The sequence below is a fragment of the Pituophis catenifer genome, unplaced genomic scaffold, assembly GCF_029215685.1.
Source record: "Pituophis catenifer annectens isolate HBS135680 unplaced genomic scaffold, rPitCat1.0.hap2 SCAF_13, whole genome shotgun sequence".
NCBI classification, from domain to species: domain Eukaryota; kingdom Metazoa; phylum Chordata; class Lepidosauria; order Squamata; family Colubridae; genus Pituophis; species Pituophis catenifer.
In genome coordinates this window covers 10,372,816-10,393,399 of record NW_027256893.1, presented here as the reverse complement: position 1 = coordinate 10,393,399, position 20,584 = coordinate 10,372,816, and the positions used below count along the sequence as shown (strand labels likewise).

Genomic DNA, 20,584 nt, shown 5'->3' with positions numbered 1-20,584 from the left:
CTTATTTATTTATTTATTTATTGCACCAACCACAACTCCATAGACCCTCCCACCCTTTCTACCTGTATTTATTTATTTATTTATTTATTTATTTATTTATTTATTTATTTATTTATTTATTTATTTATTTATTCACTTATTTATTTATTTATTCGTTCATTCACTTATTTATTTCTTCACTTATTTATTTATTTATTCGTTCATTCACTTATTTATTTATTTATTGATTGATTGCACCAACTACAACTCCGTAAGACCTTCCCGTCCCCGCCCTTTCCACCCGCCCTGCCTGATTCCCTCGCCCGGCCGCTCACCTGCGCGCGAGAGCCGAGCGCGCGCGAGGCAGCAGCAGCAACAGCTGCGACGCTTCCCTCCCCCCTCCCCCCCTCCCAATCAGCTGTCTTGGCTCCCACGTGCGTTTGGCAAGCCGGAGACTCCATTTCCCAGCGAGCCTCGCGGCCTCCCGGTCCTGGGATTGGCGGGGGCTGGGCGGAAAGGGGCGTCTCTTCCGGACGGTGGGAAGGGGCTGCGCCTGTCCGCTGGGCGAGGCGGGAGCGCAGGTGGCTTTTCAAGGAGCGCAGCGCAGGGCATGGCGGCGTTGAAGTTTGCCGGGCTGGACGACACGGACAGCGAGGAGGAGCTGCCGCCCGGCTGGGAAGAGCGCACCACCAAGGACGGCTGGGTTTACTACGCCAAGTGAGCCCCTCAGCATCCCTTTTTTTTGAGGGGGAGGGATGGAGTAGTGGGGGAGGGGGCTGCAAAGGGGGCTCCCTGTGGGAGGAGGAGGAGGAGGAGGGGGGGAGAGCTGGGAAAAAGGGGGCTGTTGCATGGCTCTAAGGGTGCAGGACGCCAAAGGGGGGGGGGGCTGCACGAAGCCCACCTTTTTTGGGGGGAGGGGGCTTGCAGGTGGGCTAAGGGAGGACGCGCAGAAGATGCTGCAGAGTTGCAAAGTTGCAGGTTGACAAGTCCCCATTTGCCAGGTGTTTGCTGTGGGTGGAGTTTGTGGGAGGCTGGGCTGGTGGAAATTATTTTTATCCTGACTTTGTTATTGTTTTTTTTTTTCTTTTCTTCTACTTCTTCTTAAAGTGGCAAGCTTGCTTAAGAGTCTTCCTTCCTCCTATTTTTCCCCCCAATAACTACCCTGGGAGGTGGGTTGTTACTGGGGGAAAAACAGGAGGAAGGAAGACTCTTAAGTACGCTTGCCACCTTAAAAATAAAAACAAAACACACTAGGGACAATGAAAAAAAAAACACATAAGGGACAATGAAGAAAATGAAACGGTAAAAGAGATATGGGCGGGAAGATACAAAGCGGAAAGAAGACCACAAAGAAACACTGTTTAAAAAAAAGAGGAGATATTTATATGTTGTTTGTTATGCGATTGTGATACTGTGTCATAATAAAATATTATTTTTTAAAAAAACAACCAATAACAAAGTCAGGATAAAAATAATTTACACAGCCCAATAGTAATTTACACAGCTTACAGCCTGAGACAGAGGGATGGCCCAATGTCACCTCATCGGCTTTCATGCCTAAGGTGGGGCTAGAACTCATGATCTCCTGGTGATTGGCTCGAAGTCACCCAGCTGGCTTTTTTTTGCCTAAAATGGGGCTAGAACTCACTGTCTCCTGGTGTTTGACCTAAAGTCACCCAACTAGCTTTGGTGACTTTAGTTTTGGTCGCCATGATGTAAAAAAGATGTTGAGATTCTAGAAAGAGTGCAGAGAAAAGCAACAAAGATGATTAGGGGACTGGAGGCTAAAACGTATGAATGGTTGGAGGAACTGGATATGTCTATTTTAATGAAAAGAAGGACTAGGGGAGACAGGATAACAGTGTTCCAATATTTGAGGGGCTGCCCCAAAGAAGAGGGAGTCAAGCTATTCTCCAAAGCACCCGAGGGTAGGACAAGAAGCAACGGGTGGAAACTAATCAAGGAGAGAAGCAACTTAGAACTAAGGAGAAATTTCCTGACAGTTAGAACAATTAATCAGTGGAACAACTTGCCTCCAGAAGTTGTGAATGCTCCAACACTGGAAGTTTTTAAGAAGAGATTAGATAACTATTTGTCTGAAATGCTCTAGGGTTTCCTGCCTAAGCAGGGGGTTGGACTAGACGACCTCCAAGATCCCTTTTTAACACCTTAAAATTGATATGTCCCAAACGCCTATGCAGCAAGTGAATGCATTCATCATGTGGCTTCGTGTTATCGTAAACTGAGTTAGCATTAGCCATGATTAATGGATCATCTTTCAGAACAAACAAATTGTTCTCTAACTTTGCAGTAACACTTGTACCATCCTTTTCTATCAGACATTTATCTCCCCTAAATGTTACTACAAACCCAGCTTTTAATAATGTGTTCACAGATAGCAAGTTAAATCGTAGTTTAGGTACATACAACATAGGTAAATGCTCCTTTATACATGAACAATATGCAATGCCTTCTCCAGATGCTTTCATTTTCCATCCATTTGCTAATGATACATGTTGTTTACTCTTAATCATGTTAACAAATGAAACAAGGTTTTCATTTTTTAACAACACTGTTATTCTATTCTATACACACAGAGACAAATCCTTCATTGTGAAAAAGCTTTTTTTTAAAAAAAGATATGTTTTCTGATTCTTTTAGTCATTTGGAAGAGAGAACTCAATGGGATCATCCAAAATCTGGGAAACGGAAAAGAGTTGCTGGAGGTTTGTATTCAGACTTTGCTTGTTAAATTTATTTTATTTTTAATCTTTCTGAGCCACCCATCTCCCTTGGAAAGGGATTCCAGAAAGTGGGATGGGGGGAATCTTCATGCAAAAGTTTCTATTAATCCTTGTATGACCAAGAACAAGTTGTTTGATTTATTTTAATATTGTGTTGCTGCATAAGCGCTTCAGAGTTGCTCTTTATGCATTTTAACTTTTAAATATCTACCATCCAGAATTAGGGCGGACTAAAATTGTTTAAAATTGATTTTGGATCTTCCAGTGTTGTTGCTTTAGAAGAACTGAGTCTTGAGCTACACACATGCAGAAGACTAGTATGATTTTTAGAATTTGGGGCTGGCATCTGACATGTTACCATCAGTGGTACTTTTCTCCCCAGAATCTTTAAAAAAATAACTAAAAAGCAATCACCGCTAAAAAACCCCCTGCCAGAAATAAATACAGATTTTTTTTTTTAATCTAGAAAATTTAAAAATTTAAAACACTTTTTAAAATGTTTTTAATTGTTTGTTATTGTTTTTAATCCTGGGGCCAAATTTATATATATCTTTTAATTGTATTTTAATGTTTGTAGTTTATGCTTTTACTTGGCTGTTCACCGCCCTGAGTCCTCAGGGAGAAGGGCAGTATACAAATTTAGATAGATAGATAGATAGATAGATAGATAGATAGATAGATAGATAGATATAGCCACCTACTCACTCACCGTTATTCTAATCCAGTGATGGCGAACCTTTTAGACACCGAGTGCCCAAACGGCACAGGTGCATGCCCAAACTGAAAGGTGCTTGCTTTGCAAATGTGCGCATGTGCGAACATGCATGTGCATGAATGTGCGCATGCACGAACATGCGCCCATGCGCAGCAGATACGCAAAGACCAGCTGGCTGGCAGGAGGCGGGGCATCCCAACACCGGCAGCACAGCAAGAGGTAAGATCTTTTTCTTTCGTGAGCTTCTGTTTCGTCGTTTGCAGGGAAACAGAAGCTCATGAAAGAAATGCCATGGCGATCTGACCTGGGCATGCCATAGGTTTGCCATCACAGTTCAAATCCAATAAAATACAATATTATGCTTGCCTGCATTACTTGATCTGGAATAACTGGAGCCTTGGTAGTACAGTGGTCTAAAGCACCCTGTTATTAAGACCAGCTGCCTGCAATTACTGCAGGTTCGAATCTCGCCAGGCTCAAGGTCGACTCAGCCTTCCATCCTTTCTAAGGTAGGTAAATTGAGGACCCGGTTTGTGGGGGCAATAAGCTGACTTTGTATAAATATACAAAAGTATGAAGGCTATTGCTTAACACATTGTAAGCCACCCTGAATCTCCGGAGAAGGGCGGCATATAAATCAAATTAAAAAAAAAAAAGTCCCATGGTGTAGAATGTGAATTTATTCGGAATGGAATGAGGATAAATGGGGCTTGCAGAAGTCCTCTAACAAATCCACCAGCAATATTTCCATATTTTACATTCAGATGTCCCTCCTTCCCTCTCTGCTCAGAATAATCATTTCTGAGATCCCATGGAAATAAACAGTCCTGGAGTGGAAGGTGCTGGCTGAAGGAAGAGACCTCCAACCAGCATTGGCCTGATTTGGTAGCGCATGAGTCGGCAATCTTAAACACTCAAAGAGCCATAAAGGTCCTAACCGGAAGCCGCCCATTCAATTCTGGAGCCAACTGGAAGTCCGATTCCCCCACCATAGAGTCTCCTCCTAGCGCTGCATCTTTTTTCCTCTACCTGTCCTAACTGAAAGCCCTATCAATTGTGGAGCCGACTGGCGACAGGGAGCCGCAGCAGAGGGATGAAAGAGCCACATGTGGCTCCAGAGCCGCAGGTTGCTGACCCCTGCGGTAGAGCATCCAAATAGAAACGATTTAAAATCCAGCATTTTCTTTTCTTTCTTTTTTTCTTTTTTGCATATTTTTTTTTTTCATTTTATAACATATAAAAGTTCCCGTTTTAGTTAAACAGTGTGTTGTCTGGGTACAAATAGTTTTAGGAAATAATCATCAAATTGTTTACAACAATGTTCGTTACATTGATATCATAATCATCATCAGAATCCAGCATTTTTCCAGAGATTGGAAAACCTGAAGCTAAAAGATGTCGTTTTTCTATGGCATCCACCTCTCCTCCTAGAGCGACCATAGAAACATGGTCCTCTTGTGTGATTTGATGTATTCAGGCACTGCAGATTACTCACTTTGACTTAGAAACCTTGTGCAGGTGGCTTGTTTTTGTGTGTACCCCAGAACAAAATATCAGTTACATGGTTACAGCAGAAACAGTTATATTGTTAGCCAGTGGAAACATTTCTTGTTTTTGTTGGTTCTCCAATACCCTGTGTTTTTTGCTTTGTTTTTTACCCTACTCTATTCCAAACAAAAGGGACGTGGTGGCTCTGGCTCAGACATTGAGCTTGTCGATTGAAAGGTCGGCAGTTCAGCGGTTCGAATCCCTAGTGTCTCATAAAGGGGTGAGCTCCCGTTACTTGTCCCAGCTTTTGCTAACCTAGCAGTTCAAAAGCACGTAAAAAACATCTTCGGACAGTGCTGGCTCTTTGGCTTAGAAACATAGATGAGCACCGCCCCCTAGAGTTGGGAACGACGAACACATATGTGTGAAGGGAACCTTTACTTTTACCTTATATCAAACAACAAAGAAATTTAGGTCTACTCCTCCAACTGATGAAAGATTTAAACTGCAGCACTGAATGCATCTTCTATTTCTCCTTCTAGACTTACCGTATGGATGGGAACAGGAGACAGATGAAAACGGACAAGTCTATTTTGTGGAGTAAGTTGGAATTTTTTTTTTGCATGGTTTTGAGGGATTGAGAGGCAGTGGGTTAAGGGCCTTAGCCCAGGACAGGGGCCTCCAAATTTGGCAACTTTAAGACTTGTGGACTTCAACTCCCAAAATTCCTCAGCCAGCCAAGTCTTAAAGTTGGCAAATTTGGAGAACTAGGATGAGGGAGACCTAAATTATCTTGTTATGGAATGTACTGGAGAGAATTGGGCCTGTCCTTCTCTCTCAATCCTATCTTGTTCATTGGATGGTTGTGGGGAAAATGGCGTAAAAGAACATTCTCTCAGGCAGGAGAGGCTGACTCTGGTTATGTTTTGTGTTTAATTGAGTTTTCAATAGCGTGTTTTAGAAAATGACAGTCTTGGGTTTCCCTGCATATAGAAAAAGCAGGATGTAAGTGTGTGTGTTTTGTCTGCTATGCACTTGTAGTATCACAGTTATCAGAGACTGTAGTCTAGGGAGCTTGTAAGATTGCCTGTTATGTTGTTTTTTTATTTCTTTTTCAAATAGATAGAAATAGAATAACAGAGTTGGAAGGGACCTTGGAGGTCATCTAGTCCAACCCCTACTTAGTCAGGAAACCCTAGAGCATTTCAGACAAATAGTTATCCAACATCTTCTTAAAAATTTCCAGTGTTGGAGCATTCACAACTTCTGGAGGCAAGTTGTTCCACTGATTAATTGTTCTAACTGTCAGGAAATTTCTCCTTAGTTCTAAGTTGCTTCTCTCTTTGATTAGTTTCCACCCATTGCTTCTTGTCCTGCCCTCAGGTGCTTTGGAGAATAGCTTGACTCCCTCTTCTTTGTGGCAGCCCCTGAGATATTGGAACACAGCTATCGGGTCTCCCCTAGACCTTCTTTTCATTAAACTAGACATACCCAGTTCCTGCAACCGTTCTTCATATGTTTTAGCCTCCAGTCCCCTAAGTCCCCTTTTTCTGCACATGAACTTTGCTTTAACTTGTCTATGTATTTCTTTTGGCATTGTTTCGTTATATTGCAACGCAATGGGTTTATTCAAAATTAAAAATCTGCCATGAAGTGCTACAGGCTCCTTGGAGAAAGAGCAACGTAGCAATAAACACATAATTTTTTTTTGGGGGGGGGAAACTTATAACTTTCGGTTCAAGTCAGACATTTAGAGAGTTCAGGGCTAAGTTACAGAGCAGATATTTTTGCAGAAATACTTATGCCTATTGTTTTCATTTGGCAAGCTACAGGAAGACCTTGGGCCAGTTACCATGAGAGCTATTGCCAGAGTAGACTTTGATAGTTTGATAGACTAACTTAGTGTAAAGTGATTTCAAATATTTCTATGCCATTAAATCCTTCCTGCTTTGCAAAACTTGGAGGTTGCATGGAAGCTAGGAATTTGACATAGCTTTCAATCGATTAGGAGCTACTTATTCATTTAAGAAAAGAGCTGAGGTGGCGCAGTGGTTAGAGTGCTGTACTACAGCTACTTCAGCTGACTGCTAGTTCAGCAGATCAGCAGATCAAATCTCACCGGCTCAAGGTTGACTCAGCCTTCCATCCTTCCGAGGTGGGTAAAGATTGTTGGGGGCAATATGCTATTTAGTATACTGTCGATTATTGTAAGCTGCCCAGAGTCCTCGTGGGCGGCATAGAAATATGAATAATAAAAAAAATAAAATAAAAAATATTATCATAGATTTAAGAACTAGATAGAGTTAAGAATTCACTTGGGGTGAATTAATCAGTAGGAAAATAGAAGTTTTTAGGTTTTCTCTCCATCTGCTAAGAGCAATAAAGGAAACCCTCAAGAGAAGTCATTTCTTTATGTTTTAAAAATATTTTAAATCGTCCCAAATTATATACTGCCTTTTAAAATTCAAACTTCATGTTTTCAGAAGTTACTTTTAAAACCTATTATTGCCTTAAAGTGTTTTTAACAGCGAATAACTGCCCCCCAGTAAAAAAAAAAAAACCCTTCCAAATAAGTTTGTATTGTGATAGTGTAGAGAATGAGATAACCATAACGAAGGAATGTATGGGCTGTTAAAAAGTAAAGGTAAAGGTTCCCCTCGCACATACGTGTTAGTCGTTCCCGACTCTAGGGGGCGGTGCTCATCTCCGTTTCAAAGCCGAAGAGCCAGTGCTGTCCGAAGACGTTTCTGTGGTCATGTGGCCGGCATGACTAAATGCCAAAGGCGCACAGAACGCTGTTACCTTCCCACCAAAGGTGGTCCCTATTTTGCTACTTGCATTTTTTATGTGCTTTCGAGCTGCTAGGTTGGCAGAAGCTGGGACAAGGAACGGGAGCTCACCCCATTATACGGCACTAGGGATTCGAACCGCCAAACCAGCGACCTTTCTGATCGACAAGCTCAGTGTCTTAGCCACTGAGTCACCGCATCCCCTTTTAATGGGCTGTTAAAGGAAGAGAAATAATTTATCCTAAGAAAGAGAAAGTCTGGAAACCCCCCCCTCCTCAAAATATTGTATTGATTCTCTCTTTGGCATAAGAAGGAGTCAAGAAAAATGAGCAAGCTTTCACAGGCATGTTATCCTACCCTACAACAATCAAATAGCATTCCTATAATTATTGTGTTACCAGTTTCGTGACTGGATCTACCTTGAAAACTGACAGCTCAACAATCTTTACGATTAAAGTAGCGTTTTCAATGTAAATGTAGGATTGCCCAAGCTTTAACAAGCTGCTTTCATTTATTAGAGTTTCTTCAGGTGCTCAGCATAGTTCTTCCAGTCTCAAAGGTACTTTTTTTCAAAGGCAACTGGACTTTCTGGTTTTTCTTTGAAGAAGTTTTGCTTCTCATCCAAGAAACTTCTTCAGTTCCAATTCGCATTTGTTAAAGTGAATCTCTGCCGTTGTTAAAGTAGTAACATGGTTGTTAAGTGAATCTGGCTTCCCCATTGACTTTGTTTGTCCGAAGATTGCAGAAGAACATCACTTGACCCCGGGACACAGCAACTGTCATAAATGTGAGTGAGTTGTCAAGCATCTGAATGTGAATCACGTAACTATGGGGATGCATATGGGGGTGGAAAAGTCACTTTTTCCAGTGTCGTCATAACTTTGAATAGTCACTAAGTGAACTGTTGTAAGCTGAGAATGTCAAGGTTCCAACGGATGCCCTAATTAAATCATGAGTCTTGAGCCAAGCTTCAAAAGAAATATAGGTATTTATTAGGAGCTTCATGTCGGCACGTTCCCAAGTGAAGCCAGCTCTGACCCTATGTATTTACGCTCCAATTATGACCCTGTTTCCCCCCTCCCCCCAGGTATGTCATCAATCACATTCACCAACAGAGCAATTTTGCGGGTTGTAGAGTTCACTCCCCTTCGACTGCTGCAGGGATACAGCCTTGAGGGAGATAAGCATGGAACGTGCATCTGTTTTTCTCCTGCAGGGCGCCCATGGCAGTCATGCCTGGGTAATGACACGGCTGTCATCCAATGACCGAGTCTCCTGGAACTTTCAGCACCGCCCCTTCCTGCTGTATTCCAGTTTTTCGACTCGGTCTGTTCCTGACAGTCGTGTCTGTAGATTTCTCTTAGTTCCTTACTAATTTAAAACATTATCTTCTGATGCAGTTTGGGTTTGACTGAGACTGCAGTTTCCCTCAAAATTGCCTGCGCACGAGCTCGCTTTGCTTGTTCCGCCGCAAGGATCGTCAGGAGGTTTTTTTTACAGCGGCGGTTGGGAGCGCCCCCTCCCTGAAAGCGCTGAACAGCTGAGGGGCTCTATTACAAGCGCACGAGCTCAATCGCTGGCTCCGCCGCAATTATCGCACTAAGGAGCCCTTAACGACGGCGATTGGAGGCGCCTCCCCCCCCCTCCCCAAAGCGCTTCTCAGCTGACGAGCGCTACAGGAGTTTCGCGCCCTTTTAGTGCCGCCTTTCAAATCCGGGCGGCATTTGCATACTCGAGCGAGCAATCCTTTCGCTTCAAGCGCGACGCTGATCTCCGCGCTCCTGCTCCTTCCGCTCGGTGTGTGTGTGAGAGTGAGGACTCCGAGCAGAAGGGCAAGCCTCTCCTCAGGTATCGGAGGGTTTTTTAGTCGGGCGGAATCTCCCCTCTCCAGCTGGTTGGCGCGAGGGAAATCCCTGCGCCACTTGAGAGCCTCGCCTTCAAGCCTCCAGGCTAGCGAGAAGCCGGCGCCATAAAAATTGTTTATTGGAGAGTCTCGGCGCCATTTTAAGAGCCGCAGTCATTCAAGATGGCGGACGTTCCCTCTCGGTCCAAATCTAAAGGGAAGCGTCGCCATAATGACGATCCTGAAGAGGGCCCTTCTACTGGCCACAGGGGCAAAATCAGGGCTACCTCCTCTCACCGTTCTGCCCCCTCTAGGTCCTCAGCCCCTACCAGGGACGAAGACAGGCGCCACAAGGCCATGGAGAAGGCCTTCGAGAGGGCGCATTCCAAAGCAATTCAAGGTCAACCTGCCCCTCCTCCCATTGAACCTCCTACCCATTCTGGCTCTTCTCGTGACTTGTCGCCTGACAGGTCTATTCAGGGCGATGGCATTAATACAGTGGAGGTGGCATCCGTCTTCCCATCTGAGACGGTGGATAATCAGGCACAAAACGAGTGCTCACCACTTCCTGACCAAGAACCGCAGGGTTCCTGTCTATCTAATACTGTTCCTCAAGCCTTCTTGCAAGCAACTAACTTGCCTCAGGACATGCAGGCTCCCCTGGCTGAACTTATTTCAGAGGCCATTCGGCAGGGAATTGCCCAGGGCCTTCAACAACATCATTCCAGGGGGCATTCCTCCTTCAATAGGAAGGCTGACAGAGTGTCCTCTCACTCCCGCCTTCGATCTTCTCTCGAGGAATCCACTGCCGATGCTTCTGACCAAGATTCCGTTAGTCAGGATTCTCTGTCTGAGGAAGGGGAGTTACCTGACCAGGACATGTCTGAGGATGAAGGGCTGGAACCTGATCAACCAGCCTTTGTGGGGCTGTTTAAACCCCATATGTTTCGATCTTTACTTTATAAGGCTAAAACAACAACTCGTCTAGGGATTGAGGGATCTTCCTCTTCTTCCTCTTCTGTGCCGGCTGATCCTACATCAATCCTCTTCCAGGAACCTAAGGTGCAGTCCGACACTGTTCCGGCTCCAAAATTATTTTCTGAGGTCTTGAGACGCCAGTGGTCCTCTCCTAGCTCCGGACCTATTCCGAACAACTTAGATAAAAAATTCTACAACATGGCATCGGAATTCTCCTCCCTTTTACAGGTTCCTACGGTAGACCCTGCCATCATCTCATTGGCTACGTCCTCGCCTCCCACAGGTCCTTCGGAGGAATATTTACGGCCTGATGAAAAGAAGGCTGAGAGGACCCTCATCAAAGGTCACCAAGCATCTGCTTGGTCTATCCAAGCATCCTCAGCCGCATCTTTCTTTAACCGTGCATCTATATTGTGGTTACGTCAGCTGCAAGATCGCATCCCTGCCTCGGACCATCGATCACACCAGGACATTAATAAAATCATCGCGGCGACCGAGTTCTCCGCTGATGCGACACTTAATGCTTCCCGATTTTCAGCCAAGGCCATTGGCACTTCTATTACATCAAGACGCCTTCTGTGGCTCCGGAATTGGCAGGCGGATGCCCGAAATAAATGGCGCCTGGCATCCTCTCCCTACGCAGCTGACAAATTATTTGGAGCTCCTCTGGATCCTCTATTAATTGAGACAAAAGACCACCGCAAAATCCTTCCCTCCATGACTCGTAGGTCTGATCACCGATCTCAAGGCTCCTTTCGTCCTTCTTCCTTTCGAGGTTCCGACCCCACCTACTTTCAGCACCGGCCTCACCGCTCCTTTACCTCCAGGCCTCCCCAGCAATTCGGAAACCAGGTCAGACAAGGGCCCCGTTTCGCTTCTAAGTCCCCCTTTCGGGGAGGGAGGGGTCGTCCCTTTAGGCGGGCACGCTAATGATCGTGCGGATCCTTCACTGGGCGGCCGATTATCTCTTTTTTCAGACCAGTGGGATTTATCCGTCTCTGATGTTTGGGTTAGGGACACTATTCGATTTGGCCTTAGGATTGAATTTCGTTCCTCCCCTCCCACCCATTTTATCCGTTGCCCTGTTTCTCTGGACCCCGTTAAAAGGGCTAGAGTTTCTCAAGCTATCCAACACCTCCGGGCCATTAAAGCCATTCAACCGGTTCCACCTCAAGAACGTGGCCAGGGCTTTTATTCCCGCCTTTTTCTAGTCCCCAAATCTTCGGGAGGTTGGAGGGCTATCCTTGACTTGAAGTCTCTAAATCGGCACGTTAAATACCGCTGTTTTAAAATGCAGTCACTCCGAACTATTCTGCTCTGCATTAGAACCGGGGACTTCATGTCTTCCATTGATTTGACGGAGGCTTACCTCCATATCCCCATACTTCCGGCCCACCGCAAATTTCTTAGGTTTTCATATAATGGTCAGCATTTCCAGTATGCTGCCTTACCCTTTGGCCTTTCCTCTGCTCCCAGGGTATTTACTAAGGTGATGGCAGCCCTTATGGCCCACATTAGTTCGATCCCTATTCGTACTCTTTTTTATTTGGATGATATCCTCATCCTCTCTAAATCTCTACCTTCGGCCCATGAGGACATAGCTTCGGTGGTGTCCATTCTACAAAGGCATGGTTTTTCCATTAATTGGTCCAAAAGCCATCTGGCTCCTTCTACGTCCCTGCAACATCTGGGGGCCGTCATTAATTCAGCCACTCTCCAAGTTTCCCTGTCTCAGGACCGCCAGACAAGCCTTTCTGACATGGCCTTGAGGTTCAGGAGGCGGGGCTCCGCCTCTCTTCTGGGTCTCTCGACCCTTCTGGGTAAAATGGTCTCTACTTATGACATCGTGCCATGGTCTCGCCTCCACAGCAGGGAGCTGCAGTGGCTGTTACTTCCTTACCAGCGGCGGTTCACCAGCACCTCGGCCTCCAGAATTGCTCTTCCTCCATCGGTCCTAGACTCTCTCGATTGGTGGACATCGTCAGCCATATCCCGGGGCTCTTCGTTCGGAGACCAGCTTAGGACTGTAGTCACCACAGATGCCAGCCTTTCGGGCTGGGGGGCTCATCTGGAGTCGCACATAGCCCAGGGCCTCTGGTCCCAGCACGAACGACGCATGAATATCAACACCCTGGAACTGAGGGCTATCCGTCTCGCTCTCCTCAAGTTCGAGCCTCATGTCCTTGGTCGGGATGTCCTCGTCCTCACGGACAATGTCTCGGCCAAGGCTCATGTCAACCGCCAGGGGGGAACTCGCTCACGTCACCTGATGCAGGAGTCCCTCCAGCTGTGTCTCTGGGCGGAGTCTCACCTGTCTTCGCTACGGGCCGAGCACATTTCGGGAGCTACAAACATCCAAGCGGACTCCTTAAGCCGTTCTCTCATCAATCCGGCCGAATGGAGCCTGCACCCTCTCCTGTTCAAGGACCTGTGCACCCGGTACGGTTCCCCGTCGGTGGACCTGTTTGCAGCTCCCGGCAATCAACAGCTTCCCCGCTTTTTCTCTCGGTTCCCCTGTCCGGGAGCGGAGGCGGTGGATGCACTCCGGAGTCCTTGGCCGCGGAATCAGCTGCTCTACGCCTTCCCTCCTCTGCCTCTGGTTCCCAAGGTCGTCCGGAAGATAGTAGCGGAGCAAGCGGAAGTTCTCCTGTTGGCACCACACTGGCCACGCCAACCGTGGTTTGCCGACCTCTTGGACCTGTCCGTCGCTCCACACTGGAGAATCCCAGACGATCGGATCTCTCTCCACCAGGGGCCCATCCTCCACCCGAATCCTCGGTCCTTTCAACTGACCGTATGGAGACTGAGCGGCTCCTTTTAGTGAGGGCTCACGTTCCTCCGGGGGCAATCCCCATCATTCAGGCCGCACGCCGACCATCCACACTGCGGATCTACGGCTCCACCTGGCGGGTGTTCTCATATTGGCCCATATTGTTGATTTAGAATGAAAATAAGTCAGCAGAGGGAGAGGAAAAATGACTTAGAATAAGTTACAATAGTAGGTGTTAAGTATTAGGAAGACATTCTGTTACCACGTTTGTTAATAGAACAGATCATGTTTACCATGTCTGTTAATATGACAGATCAGTGGTTCGAATCCCTAGTGCCGCGTAACAGTGTCCCATGCGCTTTTGGCGTTGAGTCATGCTGGCCACATGACCACGTAGATGTTTTCGGACAGCGCTGGCTCTTCGGCTTTGAAACGGAGATGAGCACCGCCCCCTAGAGTCGGGAATGACTAGCACATATATGCGAGGGGAACCTTTACTTTTATGTATATAATTTAAATACCAACATAAGAATGTAAACTATTTTTTTCCCCCAAAGAAATGTTAACTGTGATCTTTTTGAAGTGTAACAGAACGACAAGCAACAAATCCTCTTAAAAGTATCTGCGTTTACTTGCTATTAAAAGTAACAACAAGGAAAAGATATGTAACACTATTAGGTTGTCTGTTGTTGATTAAATCCGGTGCTGATACATTCTGTTAAGTTGAAGTAAGTGTGCAGTCCTTTTTTTTTTTTTTTGCATATTTCCTTGTGCCTTTACAACAGACATTGGGTTTGCCAGTGTATGCTGAAATTATTAATTACTTTCTTCTGCCTTGCTGTGAAGAAGGATTAAGAAGTTGCATTGCAAGGCAAAACAATAAAACTCATGAAATCCAGGACAAGCCTTTAAAAATATTAAAAGTGATGAAGCACCGGTTTCAAAGACTAAGCAAAAAATAAACGCGTCTTGGTCCTTTTTTTAGAAAAAGAATCTGGAAGGTGGAATGCGAACCGTTCTTTTAAAGGAGGTCATCCTACAGCTTAGAAGTGACACAAAAGAAGTCCCTTTTCCTTAGGATTGTGGGAAAGGGCCTTTGGAAGTGGAGAGATTCTAGAACGGACAGTCAGATTTTCCCCATTTTCCTATTGGACAAAAGCAGGCCAAAACCTTAAATAATCTATATCCGTGATAGCGAACCTATGGCACGCGTGGCACACGGAACCATATCGGTGGGCAAGCAAGCATTGCCGTAGCTCAGCTGCAGTGTGCATGCGTGCACCGATCAGCTGATTTTCAGGCCTTCTGGGTCCACAGAAGTTGGCAAACAGGCCATTTCTGACCTCTGGAGGGCCTCCAGGAGGGAGGGTCGCCCTCCCCAAGCTCCAAGAAAGCCTCTGGAGCCTGGGGAGGGCGAAAAAACGGGCCTACTGGCCCCACAGTGCCATCACGTGCCAAAAGCAGGGGCGGGGCGCATTGAATTATGGGTGTGGGCATGTGCGTGACCCCCCCTGCTCCCCCGCGCTTTTGGCTTGCGACGGCAAAAAGGTTAGCCATCACTGATCTCTATTATAGCAATAGAAGAGAATATTTGTAGCTCAGGATTGAATTGTGGTACTCTGAGCTTGGCTTTTTTCTTGCAAATGTTTCATTAACCAGTTAGGTAACATTCATGCACTGATGATGTTACCTAGTTGGGCAACGAAATGCCCAAGGACCCCACAATGTATATTATGTTTTAAGGTCTCTGAGGCTGCCAAGCCCATAGAGCACCAAGGATCCCTCATTTCAACCTGGAGCATCAAACATTCTCCTTTATTGGTTTAGATAAGTGTTTCTCAACTTTGGTAGCTTGAAGATGGGTGGACTTCGACTCCCAGAATCCCCCAGCCAGCAGCACTGGCTGGGGGATACTGGGAGTCGAAGTCCACCCATCTTCAAGCTTCCAAGGTTGAGAAACACTGGTTTAGACTATCCTTTTCACATATTTTTTTTAAGGAATTTACTCATATACTCTACATATAGTGGCACAGTGGTTAGAATGCCATGGTTAGAATGCAGTATTGCAGGCTAACTGTGCCCACTGCCAGGAGTTCGATCCTGATGGGGCTCAACGTTGACTCAGCTTTCCATCCTTCCGAGGTCGGTAAAATGAGGACCCAGATTGGTTGGGGGCAGTAGACCGCTTAGAGAGCGTTGTTAAAGCACTGTGAAGCAGTACATAAGTCCAAAGTGCTATTTATTTATTTATTTTATTTTATTTATTTATTTTTATATGCCGCCCTTCTCCGGAGACTCAGGGTGGCTTACAATGCATTAAGCAATAGCCTTCATACTTTTGTATATTTTATACAAAGTCAGCTTATTGCCCCCACAAACCGGGTCCTCATTTTACCCACCTTAGAAAGGATGGAAGGCTGAGTCGACCTTGAGCCTGGTGAGAATTGAACTCACAGTAATTGCAGGCAGCTGGATGTTAAATGCTGCCTTAGTAGGAGGCATTAGCCTCCTATGCCACTCAGGCTCCTTATTGCTGTACGATCTAACCCTACACCCTCACAAAGCCACATTTGAATTTATCCAAATGAGAAGCTTTTGCGTAACAATCTTAAAGCCAACTTGTTAAACAGCTTTAAGAAATTGAGACAGAATTTAGAAACATTTTCACACACTCTGAGAGGTTTCTCGGCATAGGAGCTGTGTAGTAAAAGGAAGACTTGTGTTCATGTAAGTAGTTTCTCTGTTCCTTCAATTTAACTAAGGTTGGATATCCTAAAATGACAACTGGATTTTTAGATCATGCAAAGAGGTGTGTGATTAGGTTTAGGTTAGGTTTAGGTTTATTAAATTTGTATACTGCCCTTCTCCCGAAGGACTCAGGGCGGTGAACAGCCAAAATTAAAATACATACAGTATAAAAATTAAAATAAATTAAAACAGAATTAGATCAGTTTGGCTTCCCCAAATTTTAAAACCCTTTACCCATAAAATAGCCCATTAAAATTTTAAGCCAGCCCAGCTTGCTGAAATAAGAAGGTCTGAATTAGAAGCTTCCTATGAAGTTTCTTTTTTAGTTTCTCCTTCCAGGAGCCTAATTGTATTTTTAATCATTTTTCTTTCAGCTTTGGAAGCCATATTAGGCCGGAAGCTTCCATGCTGCCACCTTCTCATGTGTGGGAAAGTAAGAGGGGGGATTGAGTAGAGGGATTGCCTTTAGACATAATAGCATTCTTCCTGTCTGTCAAGGTCAGGCTGATCCTGCATCTGGAGAAGGAGTGGTCAGAGTGAGGTCTCAAGATGGGACGGTGGTTGATTGGAGCATTGATCGACTGAGGAGTGAGGGGATGGTTTTGGGGGTTTTGATTTACTGAGGGAAAACCCGGATCTCTCAGATTCAGGTTTTCCCAGATGTGCCAGTTTACCTATTCTAGTAAATAGAACTTTGAAAAATGCTTGCTTCAGAGTTTTACTTGGAATTGGGGGATTTTCTGGAATGCTGACATTTTGCTTACTTGTATTTATACCGAGACCGCTTCTGAAAAATTGCAAGAAGGCTGTCACTGACGTAGTTCTTATCGATAGCTGATCTTTTCCTAACAGATAGAACAATTAATTAGTGGACTGGCTTTTTTTTATTAGTTTGATTTTTATATGCTGCCCTTCTCCGGAGACTCAGGGTGGCTTACAATGCATTAAGCAATAGCCTTCATACTTTTGTATATACCTGCTTAGTAGGGCTTTCGGGGCCCCCAACTAGACAAGGACAGCTTTTTCCTGAATGCCATCACTCTGCTAAACAAATAATTCCCTCAACACTGTCAAAATATTCACTAAGACTGCACTACTATTACTATTAATCTTCTCATCGTTCCCACCACCCATCTCCTCCCACTCACGACTGTATGACTGTAACTTGTTGCTGGTATCCTTAAGATTTATATTGATTGTTTCCTAGTATGATTCGATCGCTTATTTGTACCCTATGACTATCATTAAGTGTTGTACCTTATGATTCTTGATGAACATATCTTTTCTTTTTATGTACACTGAGAGCATATGCACCAAGACAAATTCCTTATGTGTCCAATCTCACCTGGCCAATAAAGAATTCTGTCTTCTATCTATCTATCTAAAATGAGATATTGACATCGAAAAAACCTCCTTGTTTTACTTCAAAGCCATATAAACAAGAGGACCACATACCTGGATCCCAGAATGGCATTCACCGTGGAAGATAATCCCATGAAAAGCAACATGAAGCAGAAGTATGACGGTAATACCACGGCAATGGAAGTATTAGAAGGCCGAGACTTGAGTGGCAAGGTGATCATAATCACAGGAGCAAATGCAGGAATAGGTAGGTGCAGCCAACCCTTCATTCAACCAGCATTGAGTGTTGGACCTTCCTTCCTTCCTGCCTTCTTTCCCTTCCTTCCTGCCTGCCTGCCTGCCTTCCTTCCTGCCTTCCTACCTTCTTTCCCTTCCTGCCTGCCTGCCTGCTTTCCCTTCCTGCCTGCCTTCCTGCCTTCTTTCCCTTCCTGCCTGCCTGCCTGCTTTCCCTTCCTGCCTGCCTTCCTGCCTTCTTTCCCTTCCTGCCTGCCTGCCTGCCTTCCTGCCTTCCTTCCTGCCTTCCTGCCTTCTTTCCCTTCCTGCCTTCCTGCCTGTCTTCCTTCCTTCCTTCCTGTCTTCCTTCCTTCCTTCCTGTCTTCCTTCCTTCCTGCCTGCCTGCCTGCCTGCCTGCCTTCTTTCCTTCCCTGCCTTCCTCCCTTCCTTCCTGCCTTCTTTCCCTTCCTGCCTGCCGGCCTTCCTTTCTGCCTATCTTCCTTCTTTCCCTCCCTCCCTCCCTCCCTCCCTCCCTCCCTCCCTCCCTCCCTCCCTTCCTTCCTTCCTCCCTTCCTGCCTTCCTTCCTACTTTCCCTCCTTTCCTTCCTTCCTTCCTTCCTTCCTTCCTTCCTTCCTTCCTTCCTTCTTTCCCTCCTTTCCTTCCTTCCTTCCTTCCTTCCTTCCTTCCTTCCTTCCTTCCTTCCTTCCTTCCTTCCTTCCTTCCTTCCCTTCCTTCCCTTTCTGCCTTCCTGCCTTCCTGCCTTCCTGCCTCTCTCCCTCCTTATGTAATGTATGCATGTGGGATCCAAACCCGGACATTTTTTCAGGTGAAGTGTAGGTGTGCCAGCTGTATTTGTCTATTGCACATTAAAGGTGCTTGCCTTGATTACATACCCACTCGTGAGGCCAACAAGAGGTAAGGTTTGTTTCAGGAGCTGCTGATAGGTACTGTAAATGTATCCATAATTGCATTGTGCTCGCTTTGGCAGCACATATACTAAAATTGGAACCATAATTGCATCAAAGCCATCTTTCAGGGCCATCTGGATACTGCCCTCTTCTGGCTGATCATCTAAACTTTATTCAAAAAAACAATCTCACTAGTTTCAGCTGAACTTTAGATGCCAGAATAATTTACCTGCATGGGAACTCGCTTTCTTAATTACTAGCTTTTTAAACCACTGGAATATTTCTTAGTTTACTGGGGAACAGAATGCAGAAGTAAGGACGCCTTGCGATGGTGGCAGATATCTGTAGTTCGGGTATAGGATGAGGGTGGGAAATTCATCCTCCCAGCTTGTGGGTTGGTTTCCGAACGTTTCGTTGCCAGGCTAGCAACCAACCAACCCACAAGCTCGGAGAACAAACCTCCACCCTCAGTAAAGTTGTCTACTAAAAGAAGAAATGAGGGAATCTTGTTCTTGCTTGGTGTTTGAATAAGGAACATTCTAGATCAGTGATGGCTAACCATTTTGCCATCACGTGCCAACACCCATAATTCTATGCGCCCTGCCCCCTGCACGTGTGTGCATGACCCGTCCCTGCAGTCCCCCTGCTTTTGGCAAGTGATGGCATGGGGGCCTGGTAGGCCCGTTTTTTGCTCTCCCCAGGCTCCTAGAGAGGCTCTGGAGGCTTGGGAGAGTAAAAAACGGGCCTTCCGGTCCCACCGGAAGTTGGCAAATGGGCTGTTTCCAGCCTCCGGAAGGCCTCCTGGGGGTGTGGGAAAGGCCATTTTCACCCTCCCCAGGCTCCTAGAGAGGCTCTGGAGGCTGGGGAGAGCAAAAACCAGGCCTTCCCCACCCCACCCCAGGCCCTCCAGAGGTAGGAAATAACCTGTTTCCTTACTTCCGGTGGGCCCAGAAGCCCCGAAAATCAGCTGGCCGGCGCGCGCATGTGCGCTGGAGCTGAGCTCGTGTGCTCACTGATATGGCTCCGCATGATAGGTTTGCCATCACGGTTCTAGATTATTTAAACTCTCTAACCTAGTGCTATTTCAATATGCCAGTCCTCAGTGTTTCCACCCCAGGGAAGGTATTACGGTTCCTAGCATCCTTTCCAGGTCTAGTAAAGGTTGTTTTGGAGTTCAAGAAAGCTTTTGCTTTCTGGATATCCCTTCCTTAGTACTTCATCTCCCGTAATTACCAATTACTCATAGTGCGATTAAGGCAAATGGTCGTGTGAATGTCAAAAGGCTTCAGGAGCATGTCCCAAAGGTGCTTTTTCAAAAGGCAGCTGGACTTTCTTTTGTTTTTCTCTGAAGACATTTCGTTTCTCATCCAAGAAGCTTGTCCAATTCAAGAGAGAACTGAGAACTGAAGAAGCTTCTTGGATGAGAAGCGAAATGTCTTCAAGGAAAAACAAAAGGAAGTCCAGTTGCTTGATGACTGAGAATCTTCATGGACCTTTCAACAATCTAGTCTCCTGCATTAATTGAAATCCTCCATTCTCATGCATTTAATTGTCCAGCAATTAAAAACCAAGTTTTGTCTACTGTAAAACATTCCTAAGCCATGTAATAAAATCATCTCTAGTTTTCTAAACTTCACTTTCCTTTTTGAGTTTCTGCATCTAAGTTAAGAAAAACTCAATAAAAAAAAGGTGACACGGTCAAGCTCAATTTCTTATTATAAACATGTTTTTTAAATGTTGATCTCTTGGTAAACAAACTTGTTATTTCTTTTTGTTGGCTCCGTTGCATGGAAAAGCAGGATTAAAAACGCTGTTAATGTATATTTTGGTGGTCCTTGTCCATTTTTGTAGATTTTTTTTCTTGTCCTCACTAGAGGGCGCTGTTGCTCTTTAGAAAAATAATATTGGCCCATGATAGCAAAGCTCTTTCAAAGTTTGACCAAAGCAAAGATTAGTTTTGACTGGGCTATTTTATATTTTAATTGCTGGTGCTAAAGTTCAGAAGTGGAAAGGTATAGGAACTAATCTCTACTAATAATTGAATTC

The 20,584-nt window shown here is 45.3% G+C and overlaps 1 protein-coding gene across 1 annotated transcript in view; it reads left to right on the top strand.

Moving 5' to 3' along the window:
- Positions 1 to 525: 525 nt before the first annotated feature.
- Positions 526 to 20,584, top strand: part of WWOX (WW domain containing oxidoreductase) — a 633,895-nt gene continuing 613,836 nt past the window's right edge. Inside the window, exons 1-4 of the mRNA XM_070952739.1 lie at positions 526 to 696; positions 2,641 to 2,705; positions 5,469 to 5,526; positions 17,485 to 17,663. Coding sequence (XP_070808840.1) covers positions 590 to 696; positions 2,641 to 2,705; positions 5,469 to 5,526; positions 17,485 to 17,663 — 409 coding nt within the window. The 5' untranslated portion in view covers positions 526 to 589. The remainder of the gene's footprint in view (positions 697 to 2,640; positions 2,706 to 5,468; positions 5,527 to 17,484; positions 17,664 to 20,584) is intronic.